At 51.4% G+C, this 13274-nt stretch overlaps 1 protein-coding gene across 40 annotated transcripts in view; it reads right to left on the reverse strand.

The window, feature by feature from the left end:
* The window catches only part of SLC37A1 (solute carrier family 37 member 1), a 76156-nt gene that overhangs the window by 37547 nt on the left and 25335 nt on the right, over window positions 1–13274 (reverse strand). For 30 of the 40 annotated variants that reach the window (XM_089910190.1, XM_089910172.1, XM_089910174.1 and 27 more), the window contains 5 exons: window positions 12108–12189; window positions 4116–4248; window positions 3389–3467; window positions 2125–2260; window positions 581–657 (listed from right to left, as the gene is read on the reverse strand). The exons of 6 other annotated variants lie outside the window; for them this stretch is intronic. In XM_089910190.1, the coding sequence (XP_089766316.1) occupies window positions 581–657; window positions 2125–2260; window positions 3389–3467; window positions 4116–4248; window positions 12108–12189 (507 nt within the window). 4 more of the 40 variants (XM_089910189.1, XM_089910188.1, XM_089910178.1 and 1 more) reach the window with 4 other exon arrangements.

Consider the following 13274-nt stretch of genomic DNA (forward strand, 5'->3'; position numbering starts at 1 on the left):
TGAAGAACCTGCCAGATGAACGAGGCTAAGTAAGGCTGGAGGAGTGAGTTTCCTGCTTTAGTTTTTCCCCATCTTGTCCTGCATCTTCGACCACTTCCTAACTGTGGGCCCGGCCGTGCTGCCTGTCACACAGACGTTACGATGGAATCTGACCGCAGTGAGGTCACCGGAGGCTGGGTACAGCTCTGCTACCGGGCCCTGGGTGACCTGGACAGGTCACACTTCCCTGTGCCTTTCAGTCCTGTGAAAATGTAGCTTCTGCTTCGAAAGGCCTGGGGCAAGGCCCTGACTGCATTTCTCCCAGCTTCCCAGGAGGCCAGGTGAGGCCCGGGCTGCTGGCTGGCTGCGCAGATGACCCAGACTCCACCCTGCCCGCAACGGGGGTGGCATCTCCTGAAACAGAGGCCTGCCTGAATTTTAGACCCTCAAGACCCAGAGGTTTCAGTCATCTTATTTCATATAGTAGACTGACGTGTTTTTTTCTGTAATGAATCTAAAGAAAAACTAAACAGAAAGCGGTCTGGTTTTCATCAGAATCTTCTGAAAATCAACGCTGCTGGAAGCAGGGCTGCTTCCTTACCTCCCTTTTCCAAACCAGTTGCCGAGGCAGGTGACGACGCTGGGCCAGCCGGTGGTCTGTACCAGTCCGTTGACGATCTGTGACAGAGGGCAAAGGAAGAGCCCGCTGAGGGGGGACACCCACACCCGGGAGCCTGGCCTCAGGGGTTTGGGCACCCAGCGGGGACTCTCACAAAAGGAAGGGGCAGAACGCGATTCGATGTGAGCCTCGACAGCCAGACGTGTATTTTAACAATATACGCGTATATCTTACCACGAGAGTCGTACGTGCCTATTGTGAAAATTTTAAAGCAGAGGAAAAAAAAAGAAAAGAAAATCTCTTGCTCGGGGATGAACTACCTCAACAGCTTGGGGCCGAGCTGTCCGTTCTCTTTCCAAGCTAAAACTTTATGCAAAGAGAAAACCCTCTCCTTTTTATAGAACTGTGATGATACCATAAGGGTGGCTTGTAAATTGCACGTTTTCCCTTCTTATATCACGAAGAAGGTACTGTTGCTAACCACCGAAGGGAGCAGAACCTTGACTAGTGCCTAGAGAAATGATTTCTCCAACTTGCCAAGAGCGCCCCGAGCTTTTGTTTGAAGAAGGGATTTAGGAAGTGTATCAGCAACTGGCTCTGCTTTAGTCTCAGGGGCCACCTCCTCCAACTGCCGCGGGGAAGGACCAGCTTCCAGAGGCCGACTGGGAGCCCCTGGTCTGGCCTCAGGGCCAGCCAGCTCAGCCTTCCCTCCAGGAACGTGCTGGGACTCTGGGAAATAGGTTTTTTCCTTCTCTCTGATTTTCTGTATCACCATAAAGTGGGCATCGCTTTGGTAATGAAAAGAGCCAAACTCTTTCAGGTCCTATGGTGAAAATTTTAAAAGCAAATTACATACGATTTGCCCTGATGACCTTGCCACATCTCCCTGGGCTGTGTCTGGAGAGCCTCGGAAGCTGAGCATCATTGTTTCAAGTCATTTTCCATTTCTAGCCAATATTATCCACAGGGCTGTGGGGAGGGGCAGATCCAAGAGTTCCTGGAAGCACTGAGCCCCGCGGGAAGGGCTGGCCCTCACTCCCCTGCAGCACCCTTAGGCCCTCGCCTTTCCCCCGCCCCCTCCACCCCCCGCCCCCCCGCTGACTGCCCCTGACAATCCCCAAGTCCCCTCAACCTCCTCCCCTCACCACGCCCCTCATCCCCCCAACCCCAGAGCGGTCAAGTCTGACACAAGACAGAACATCTCAAATGCACCTAAATTAAGGCAGAAGGACTCAGAAGGGCTTCATGCCTCAAGCCCCCTGCTGGGGTACCGAAAAATAGGATTCTTTAGGCGGCAACTCCTGAAACTAAGAAACACTTCACGGCTGCTGGAATTTCAGAGCAGAGGAGAGAAAAGGGGCTGGATGTGCCAGCGCTGACCCTGACCTCAGCCAGGACGCAGTTCTGCGCCCACTCCCACCACCTGCCATGTTCTCTCCTGGCAGAGCCTGGGACCCGTGACATTAACACCCCGTCTGGCTCATCATGGAAATCCCATACATGATGAGCCGTGGACCAGACCTTACCTGGGTCACCACGTAGAATCCAAAACTGTGGATGTTGTAGAAATACCCTACCCCAAACAGGGCAGTAAAAGCACCACTGGCCACCATTCCGAAAGTCAGGTAATACCTAATGGGCAGGCGCTCCCCTATTATGCCACTGGGGACAGAGAAAAAAGAAAGACAAATGTGAGAAAACAAACACACCCATAATGTAAATGACCCAGCGATTCCTTGCTGGATGCTTTCACGCTCTGAGCTTTTAGAACTTGAAGGCACTCCGATTTCCAGTAAATTTTAATCACAATCATTTTTCAATGGAGCATTTATTAACCAGAAACTGGCAACACCTTTTAAGACTTTCTATTTCTAACAAAAGTCACTGTCAAGGGCTTCCCTGGTGGCGCAGCGGTTGAGAGTCCGCCTGCCGATGCAGGGGACACGGGTTCGTGCCCCGGTCCAGGAAGATCCCACATGCCGCGGAGCGGCTGGGCCCGTGAGCCATGGCCGCTGAGCCTGCGCGTCCGGAGCCTGTGCCCCGCAACGGGAGAGGCCACAACAGTGAGAGGCCCGCGTACCGCAAAAAAAAAAAAAAAAAAAGAATGGGCTAACGATCGTATGTAACAGGCACTGGGAACACAGCACGGGCCAGGCCCTGTTCTGAGCATTCTGCACATATTAACTCAGTTAAACCTCACCACACTCCTGTGAGTTAAGAACTACTGTTTCCCCCATTTTGCGAAGGGGAAACTGAGGCCCAAGGAGGTGCGGTAACTCGTCCAAAGCCACCCAAGCGGGCCGTCAAGCCGGGATCGAATCCCAGCAACGTGCCTCTGGGGTCCACACCTCCCACCGCCAGGCAGGACGGCCTCTGGCACTCAGGGGAGGCTGTTCCGGCCTAGTGGGCCATCCAGGTGGACACGCCAAGCACCCGCTGTGTGAACTGCTCTGATACCAGGCGGGGTTAGGAAAGAGACGGCGGCCCCTGAAACCAGAGGAGGCTCTGCCATGCTCACCGGGTGGGGAGCTGCCAGGGCCCTGCTCCTGAGAGACCGGGTCCCGGCAGGGCTCACGGTGCATCCAACCCCGGGGCCAGGAAAGCCGTCCGAAGACAGTCTGCCCGATCTGCAGGACACCCGGGCCGTGTGGTGGCTTCCACCTCACACTTGTCTCTGAGGAGAGACCGGAGGACCAGCCACCTGCGGGCGGGGCCGCGTCTTCAGCCGTACCTGAGCTGCGCTCTGCACCCAGCGGACCACCTGGGTCTTGCAGTCTTAGCCAGACCTACCTCAGGTACATGCCAACAGCGTACGCACACAGGAAGGAGTAGTCCAGGGCGCCGAGCAGCTGCTGGAAGTTGTCCTGATCTACGTGGGGCAAAAAGCAACAGGAAAAGGAGGGTATTGTTTACTTTTCACTAAACACCAATTTACGTCCGGGAGAGGTACAATGACGTACGAGACCTCTGCTCTCTACGTCTGGGCGGCGTCCTCAGAAGGGAACACAGAAAATACAGCAACTGGAAATCAAGTCACCATGTTTCCAATAATCGCTACATAAACGTTACTCCCATCAGGTCAAATCCCCATTGCTGGCGGTGAGCTTGTGGGTTCTGTTCTGTTTCACATGTTACCCCGGCTTTGGTTCGGGCCCCCCAGGACAGCCCCACACCACAGCTCTGAGATTGCTCTCTTCTCTCCACCCACAGCTTACGCTCTGTAAGTCCTAACTTCCAGCTTGGACAAATGCAACCTGCAGATGACCTGCAGCAGATCTGACCACTGAGCGACACCCCTGCACACGCGCACGGGAAACGTGCAGCAGCTGAAGGTGCGAGGCTGGTTTGCTGGGAGGAGAGGTTAGTTTGCACCTGGAGGCGCAGCTGCATCTGACAGCATCATCACCACTGCTGAGATCAGCCAGCCAGCTCGGGGACTGCCACCTGTGGAGGAGGCCCGCAGGGATGGCCAGCTTCAGCCACGGGACGAAAGCAAGGGCACAGACGGAGAACTCACCAAATGGGGCCCAGCCACAGTCGGTCCCGTTGTCTGGGAGCTGCTGAGCGGGGGTGTCCCCGGCTTTTGGGCTCTGGCTGTGGAATCCGACCTCCCCTTCATATGAAGCCGTGCAGTAGCTGTGCAGCTCACCCTGGGACATCCATGGGGAGGACAGAAGGCAGAGAGAGAGAGAGAGAGTGCACTCAGGTGGGGCTCAGCCACCCCTCTCCTTACAGCTGTCCTAGGGTGACTGCGTTCTAGGGGGATACGGCACCTCTGGGGCGGTGTGTCTAGGGGACCCACTGAGTGCCTGCCAATGAGGACGGTTCCTCCAGCTCCCTAGCGGCCGTCTCGCACAGACACAGCCGACACAGCCTGTACCGGGCCACCCAGAGACGACTGCTCAGAGCAGCCGGGCAGCATGGGGGCCCACCTGCCCAGAACGGAAGAATGGATTCATCCTGCTGGATTGATATCACTGACTACAAGTTACAGGTCCACACAAGGACGAGGATGAATCTCGAAACAAAATAAGCCTGACACAAAGGAGCACAAATGGGAGGACTCTGTTTACGAAGCTCCGGAGGAGGGAAATGAATAAGTCCAGGTGACATTCATCACCTAGGGAAGGGCAACAGTGACGGGGACCAGACCTTAACCTGGGTGATTTCCCGGGTGAGCGTGTAAATATTTGCTAGGCTAGACACCGCAGATCTGTGCACTTCACTATGTGCAAATCACATGTCAACCCCCCAACCCCCGCCCAAAACTAGCTCAAGGTGCTCCTTAAGGAGGCATCCACACTTCCAGAAAAGTGCTGCAGGGCAGCCGGGGCCGTCCTGTTATGGGGACCTGAGTAACAGGTGACTTGTTCCTTAAAACACAAGGGGCAGCAGACAGGACTCCATGCGCCTGCGGTGCCACCACATGTCCCCTCCCAGGTGGCCCCCGGCTCCCACTTCTCCCTTGCTGTGTGCTTTCTGGGGTTTCCGCTACACGGGGCTCAGATGAACCAATCCATCAGGTGTGAGCGAGGGCAGAAAGGAGGCGTCCTCAAGGTCAAGGAGGTGGCCCTCAGGGGGAGCAGAGGTCCTGAAGGGGCGTCCTTTAGTGAGCTGTGACCTGAGAGAGGCTGGGCCTGGGGGGCTGTGAGGAAGCCGGGCCCCAGAAGGAGCATCTACCCCGGGGTCAAGACACAGGGCAGCGGGCAGGGAGCTGCACCCCAGCCCACCAGGTGCGGGGGGCAGCCAGGAGGCCTGTCCACCACCTTCGCTTTGTGGGTACCCCGCCTCTTCAGGAGGGGTCACTAAAGAGGCTGATCTCCTTTAAAAGGCCACCTTGCTAGGGCTGTGGTCAGCCACGGTGGGACACCTGATTTTACACGGACACATGCCCCCGAGACCTGGCCTGGCACACGGGACCCAGCCACTCTGGTTACATGGCTTTGTAATCATCGCTGGGCTGCTCTGCTGTAATTTAAACACAAGGTTCCGCTAAAACTAGCCAAGGTTCCGCTTTCCAAACTCAAAGTAACACTTTGCAGACAGCTTTCCTCAGCCGAGCTCCCACTCCCCGGTGGTGGAGGCCGGGTGCTGTCATCCTGGGATCCTCGGAGCCCCTTCCCTGCCCGCCTGAGAAACTGTGGACGTGGCTGTGAATTTGGGACGGGGACACAGGGGAGCCCTGCCTCTCTGCATAAAGCTGGATTGTCAGCACTTCCCCACCCGCCTGATGTGATCATTTCCTTCTCCTCTTTGCCTTCAGAAGTCAGGTGTGTCCGCCCACCTTTCTCTGCTGCTTCTCTTGGAAGCCAGCCGGGCCTGCAGGCACCACTGATGCTGTCTATTCACCTTTCAATAAGGGAGCCACAGGCAGGATGCAAGGACCCCCATGGGCTGAGGGGGACCCTCGAGCGGGGCTGGCGTGGGGTTCCTAACACACGCCTTACATGGAAGCCCGGGAAGAGGACCGTGATGGACGTGGCTCCCACTGGCAGGTCCACATCCTCCTTCACCATGCACGGGGGATATAAAGGATTAGAAATCATCCCTTTTCGTTTCATTAACAAGCAGAAGAGGTTTTCTGTTTTGGTTTGTCCCGGGATGAGAGGTGCCGGTCACGGAGACGGGCTCCGAGCCGGGATCCTGGTGCAGCTGTCCCGTTTTCCAACCTCGGCCGACTCACGGGGACTCCCCACGGCCTCTTAAGAAGCCGGCACAGCGCGGCCCGTCGGCGCTGCTGTAAAGACGAGCATGTGGAGGTGTGTGCAGAGAGCTCCTCTCCGGGTCCCTCGCCCAGAAAGGCTCAGCGACTGGCAGCTGTGTGTTTGGGGTCCACCCACACAGGGGCACCCCAGGGCCTCCAGCTGGCCCTAATCTCATTCAGCTCCCTTCTCTCCCCAGCCCTCCTCCTTCATATGAGAAATGCAATCTCTAGCCCACCCCGCTGAGAAGCTGAAGCAAAAGCAATAAAAGGCTTGACATTACTTGAGCATAAAGAGTTCTGAGGATATTAAATGACCACGTGTTAGCCTTCAGTAAGACGCTGCCATATTTTAACTTTCCAATGAGTTTCATTCCCCAAACCTGGTGTTTGCAGGAAAATGAAGGATTAACGAAACTAAGATAAACTTAGTTTGTCAGAAAGAAAACTCACCAGGTGAACTGATTCTTACCAGGTTATAAAATCATTTTGGGGGTGGGGAGCTAGTCCTTTGCTTTCATAAAAGCAGTCTCCTTTGCAAATTTCTTACACATGTGCCTTTCAACAGATAACACATAAAATTAATCAGAATACACCAGGCAGTGATTAAAAGTCGATCATTCAAAAGACAATGTGGCAGCCGAGAAATACGGCTGTGAAACGCCAAGGGGGAAGAGCAGAATGGAACATTCCAGGTGCATGGGGCTCATAAGTGTTTAGAAATGTCTGTGTAATACACAAAGGAACGGCAACAACACAATAAACCGCAAGACGCCATTGTGACTGGAAGGTGGGTGGGGGGGGTGGACGGGTGGGGAGTGAGAGAAGACAGGTGTGGACATGATGGAAGGATGCAGAAAACAGCCATGATGTCACGAAGCACCATGTGGGGGGCAGGGGCAGAGACACGGGGGTGTGCACTTGCCTCCCACCTACAGATTCCCCTCTCTAGCGCCCTCCACCCCCAGCACTGGGCAGCTGGAGCTGCAGCAGACATGTTCCCCATAAGCTCCACACACACCGGCCCGTGCAGTCACTTAGGCACCAATGTATGTATATAAATGTACATTAATGAAGACTCTACGCGCTAAACTCTGAACTTGAGCAGCTTCACCCTGAGAAACTCTTGATGCGCTCATTCATTCCAAAAACATGGGCTCTTCGGTTCTCTGGCCAAGGCTACAGCGAGCTGCTCATTGCCTGTGGGAGTGGGGAAGGGGTCCAGAAGATGCTGAGAGGGGCAGGAGACTGAGAGCCGGGGATTCGGGCCTCATCAGGAGGAGGGGGGTTGCGTCAGCTTCACTTCACCTCTGAACGACACACGGAGTGTCCTGTGTGTGCACGTACGTGCACGCGTGTGTCCATGTGAGTGTGTACATAATCTATACAGAGTGTATATGTTTAGTAAATTTTCTAGGGTTCATTAGGTTGTGTGGGTCCATTTATTTTAACTAGTCCTTTAGACTCCTTTTATAAAGCTCTCGGTTAAAAGGACTCTCCACAGCATTATGCAAAAGAAGTCCTAGAAGCGAAATGAAAGCTCTGGTGCCTGCTATGCTCTGAATGCTGGTGTTCCCACCAAATTCACGTGTTGAAACCTAACCCCTGGGTGACGGTACTAGGAGGTAGGGCCTTTAGCAGGTGATTAGTTCATGAGGGTGGAGCCCTCATAAATGGGATTAGTGCTCTTTTAAACGGACCCCAGAGACCTCCTCAACCTTCCACCAAGTGAAGCTACAGGGAAGCGGCCGTCTGCAAGCTGGAAGAGGGCCCTCACCAGAAACTGACCGCGCTGCACCCACCCTGATCTGGGACGTCCAGCCTTCAGAACTGTGAGCAACAAATGTCTGCTGGCTACAGCCACCCAGTCGATGGTATTCTGTTACAGCAGCAAGAGTGGATGAGACAGCGCTCAAAACAGGAAGAACAGACAACCTGGGCCCCAGCACCCAGGAGGTGGTCAGTGCACAGGAGCCACGTGAAAATGGACCAGACACACACACCTGCATATGCAAAGGTACACCCACTCACAAAGGTGTACAGAAATACATAGGGAAGCTTTTGGGTCACTGTCTTTTTTTTTTTAAATGGGATCATTCTACACGGACTTATGTCCACCTTGACTCTTCTGACTCAAAAATACCTGCTGGGAATCTTTCTGAGTCAACTGGTTTGGCTCCAATTAATTCTTTTGAGTAGGTGCACATATCAGAATATGGATGCGCCATAATTTATTCAAACTTTCAGCTGCTGATTAAGTTCACATAATAGCCAGGTTTTTGTGGGGTTTTTTTCCTTTAAAAAAAAGTTGCAGACAATGCTACAAAAAAGATGCAAATACTCCTAAGGGCTGGCGCTTTCATTCTTATGGACAAGGTTCCCAGACGCAGGACTGAAGGACGAGCATTTTTAATGTCAACAGGTGTTGCCCAGATGCTTTCCAAAAGGCCGTAACACTTCACATCTCTATCGCCCGTACCTGAAAGTCTTCTCCCGCCATCACGGCCAGCAACAGGGGCTATTACTCTTTTAGATGTTTTGCCACTTTGTGGGTATAAAGTGGTATATCCCTATATCCCTTGTCTGTGAACTGCCTCTTCACCCCCTCCGTCCGTCATTCCTTTGGATTTCCCAACCTCATACCCCTAAGAGGGACATCATCTTGTTCTTGGATTTTTACATTTAAATCTTTAACCCATCCATCTATTCTTTATAAGATAGGGGTTCAGCTTTATTTCTTCCAGATGAATCTGCAGTTGTGCCAACACCATTTATTAGATGAACTACACTTTTCCCATCACCTCTGTCAGCCATTCTACTGTATGTTTCCACAGTATTTTCTATATTTTTCTACTGGCCTCTTTGTCTATCCTCATGCAATACCATAATAATTGGATTATAGTGGCTTAAAAAATGTTCCCTTTTCCACACTTCCCTTGGTAATTAATTCTTGGTCATTCTTTTCACATAAACTCTAAGACTATTTTATTCAGTTAAAAAAGACATTGCTGAGATTTTCATTGGAGTTGTGTCCTACTTAAATACGAATACTGGGAACGGTAGAACTTTCCAGATAGCAAGTTTCCCACCCAAAGCCAAGGTGCGCACTTCCAGCCTTTCAGGCTTTGTTTTCTGTCCGCCACTGAGGATTTCACGGCTTTCTTTTCCTGGGTCCCGTGTGTGCAGAGAGGGCTGGACATTCACACTCAGACCGATCAATGTGATGGCTCCCCTCGGGGACCTTGGATCCCCTGCAGCTCAGGCTCTCCCCAAGAACCCTCTGCTTTCAGGCTTTTGTTCTGGCCCAGCCCGGGGGTGGGGGGCCAGGGAAGAGCCCCCCAGAGTGTCCCTCGGGCAGTGTGCAGGCCCCACCTGTCCATCGGCCTCCAGTTAAGAGGCAGGGCTAGCACGGGAGCAGCTCTCAGAAGACAGCGGGGTTGTAACCCCACCTCCTCCCAGCCCTGCTTTCATCACTATCACTTATTTTTCCTTTTTGCCATATACTAAAATCAGAGAAAAATGAAAGGTTTCATCAGTGGTTAAACTAAGTCTAAACAGAGTAGCCTCATGCCACCACGACATGTCACGTCCCTGTAAGTGACATTAAAGAATATGAATCATTTTATGATTCATCACCCCTGGTGATCAATTCCAGGTACGCAAATATATATTTTAATTTTGTTTTGCTCATAATGTGCTAATAAATATAGGTTATAGATAATTCAGGCTGTTCCTTGGGTCAACAGCACCATTACTACTTCTAGTTTTATAAATAAGATGAGCTAAATAAAGCACATTTAGCTAAATAAAGGCATTGCAAAGTAAGTTATCGTATGTAGTGTGACATCTTATCTATCTCAGAAGGCAAAGAATCCCCGGGGTTCTGCGTTAGGCCAATCCACACATCCAGGCACGTCTAAGGTGCTGAGTCAGACAATCTGCGTGTTGAAGAAAATCTGGGCGTGATGCTGCGACTGTACCCAGCTTCTTACACCTGCCCTAGAGACCCTGTGGCAGGCAGGGTAAGGGCAGGGACCCTGGAGTCAGCCCGACCCCGTGGAATTCCCCTGAGGTGGCCCTGGCCTGCACAGAGGAATTAGGCTTCTGAGACTCAGTTTCCTCAAAAGGACACCCACAGGACTGCCGTGACGATGAGATTAAATAAGGGAGGCGCGCACCTTGTCAGGCGCGGGGTCAGCCAGTGGCAGTCACCGTGACTGATGAAAACTTAACTAAGAGCCGGACCCCTCATCACTAAGCCCCAAGCCCCCGACGGGGAAGCCGCGAGAGTGGCCTGGAACAATGCCGCATCCCTTCCTGGCTAAATGGGGACCCTCGTGGCCACCAGAAGGAGACCCTCCAGTGGCCAGCCCTCCTCAGCATGCTGCCTCGGTCCCAACACGGGCCCCGCGCCTGTCAGGCTGCTGCTGCACCGCGACGCCCCCAGCAGGCCAGGACTGGCCCCAGGATCCTCGCCCGGCCTTGCAGGATCCATCGGAGCCGCAGGAAGGCTCCCGACCCCGCTGGCTCCTTCAGTTCTAGGCACTCTCTAAGGTCCCTTCCACGGTCTCTTCCCTTTTCATAACTTGCCTTTCTCTTGAGCCATATGTGTATTTCCCTAACCAGGAAGACAGGAATTAGTAGTATTTAAGTTGACAGGGGCGGGTAGGTCCTTGGTACTGATATTAGAGACACTGGTCAAGTGGATGACGGCCCACCCTCTCCTGTCCCATCCTTTTCTCTGTTTTGAAAACTGCATTATAAAAGGTCTGCAAAGACTGCCATAGTTATTCAAACTTCATACATTAAAAAAGGGAGAAGTTTGCAAGCGACCTGAAGGGCCGGGGAAATTCCTGCTTACTAGGGGTCAAGGAGGAATTTTAGGATCCTTGGAGTAGATGGATGATGTTTCACGCCCACTGGGAGTTGCTGGAGACCAGGGAACACAGAACCGTCCAGAGAAGCAACAGCCTCGGCACTGCCTCTGCCACCGGCCGGGAGCCCGAGGGGACAGCTGTCCAGCAGTCGGCCCCTCCTCCCCCCGACCCGGGGAGCAGAGGAGGCAGGACTACAAAGGTCAGTGGAATCACAGTCCTGGACCTGCGTCCCGGCCAATGAGGAGAAAGTGACGGAGGGGTAGTCGGGCTGTAAATGAACTACCTTTGGCCCTGGACGATTTCCTCGTCCCTTCTATAATAAAGGCTCAGCAGCCATTCAAGCCAGCTGACAGTCTGCAGGCAAAAGGATGTCATTCCAGTGAGGGTAAGAAAACGACTCTGCTTTTTCCCAGGTTACAACTGGCTACTACGTAGGTCTGTCTCCTTTAATCTTCTTTTCCCCAAGTCGAGTTAAATGCCTGCTTAATGACTTCCTGCCCACCCACTCACACAGGAACTCGGTGTTCTAGGAATAATGGAGAAACACCACCACTGCCAGACTTAGGATCAAAGCCTAATGACCGTAGAAGCAATTTGGGGAACATTTTTAGACTGGATCTATTCGGGGGGAAAGTTCACACGAGACAGAACAGATACTTAATTAAGCTTTAGAATTCTGCGACTGTCAACGAATATAACCGGAAGTATACTACCTCTGAAATTATAAATCCCAAAACCATTTTAAAGCTATTCGTTTCAGAAAAGAGAAACTAAAAACCAAAGCAGCAAAGTACCTTGCTTCTCAACAATCCATTTTCTCCATTTATCTTACTGCTCTCCCCCAAACTCCCCTTCCCCCCAACCGGCTCACTAGTTCCTTACAGAGATTACAGGCAGGAAATGACATCGGGTGCTTTTAATGATTTCTTACCTTAACTATGCTGATAGGCTTTCGAGATAAGTGAAAACTTGCATACAGCAAAAATGTCAAAATAAAAATGAAGGCTCTGTACCTGAAACACAAAACAGTGGCAGGGATGACATAAAATAATAGAAGATGCCGTATGATCCAGCAACCCCACTCCTGGGCATACACCCAGACAAAACCGTAATTTGAAAAGATACATGCGCCTTATGTTTGTTCATAGCAGCACTAGTTACAACAGCCAAGACATGGAAACAGCCTCAACGCCCATCGACAGAGGAATGGATAAACGAGATGTGGTGCATGCATGCAATGGAATGTTACTCATTCGTAAGACAGAATGGAATCACGCCATCGGCAGCAACATGGATGGGCCTAGAGATTATCATACGAAGTGAAGTAAGTCAGAAAGAGAAAGACAAATACCATATGATATCACTTATATGTGGAATCTAAAATACGATACAAATGAACCTATCTGCAAAACAGAAACAGACTCACAGACATAGAGAACAGACTTGTGGTTGCCAAGGGGGAGGGAAGCTGACGGGAGGGCTGGACTGGGAGTTTGGGATCAGTAGATGCAAACTACTACATAGAGAATGGATAGACAACAAGGTCCTACTGTAGAGCACAGGCAACTATAGTCAATATCCTGTGATAATCCATAATGGAAAAGAATATGAAAACGAACATATATACGTATAACGAACATATACACGAATCACTTTGCTGTACAGCAGAAATTAAACACAACGTTGTAAATCAACCATACTTCAATTAAAAAAAAAAGGTGCATTAAGAATCCATTACAACGGTATTCTTAAATTTCCTTATGCTGTATGTTTTTTATTCAGTCCTACATCAAAGATCAATCCTGTTTAGAACAGCACTACAATATTTTAAAAATGTGCCACTTTTACTTTGTTAATTGAGACTATTTTAAACCATCATGAGAAAAACTAACCAAAGAGAAACCTGGGACACAGATGTACACATGGGTTTACAAAGCAGACAAAAAGGAAGGATGATTTAGTTTGTAATGAAACCAACTGCAAGCGACTTATAAGCCTGCTACCCTGGGCATTTAAGATCATATTTATTTTTTACTTTTTAGAAGGACACAGCAAGGCAGAAATATAACTATTTCACCGGCCTCAGTGAGAACAACTC

The sequence above is a fragment of the Delphinapterus leucas genome, chromosome 4 (genome assembly GCF_059928025.1).
Source record: "Delphinapterus leucas isolate spDelLeu-1000000601 "Yukka" chromosome 4, BTC_Dleu_Yukka2, whole genome shotgun sequence".
NCBI classification, from domain to species: Eukaryota; Metazoa; Chordata; class Mammalia; order Artiodactyla; family Monodontidae; genus Delphinapterus; species Delphinapterus leucas.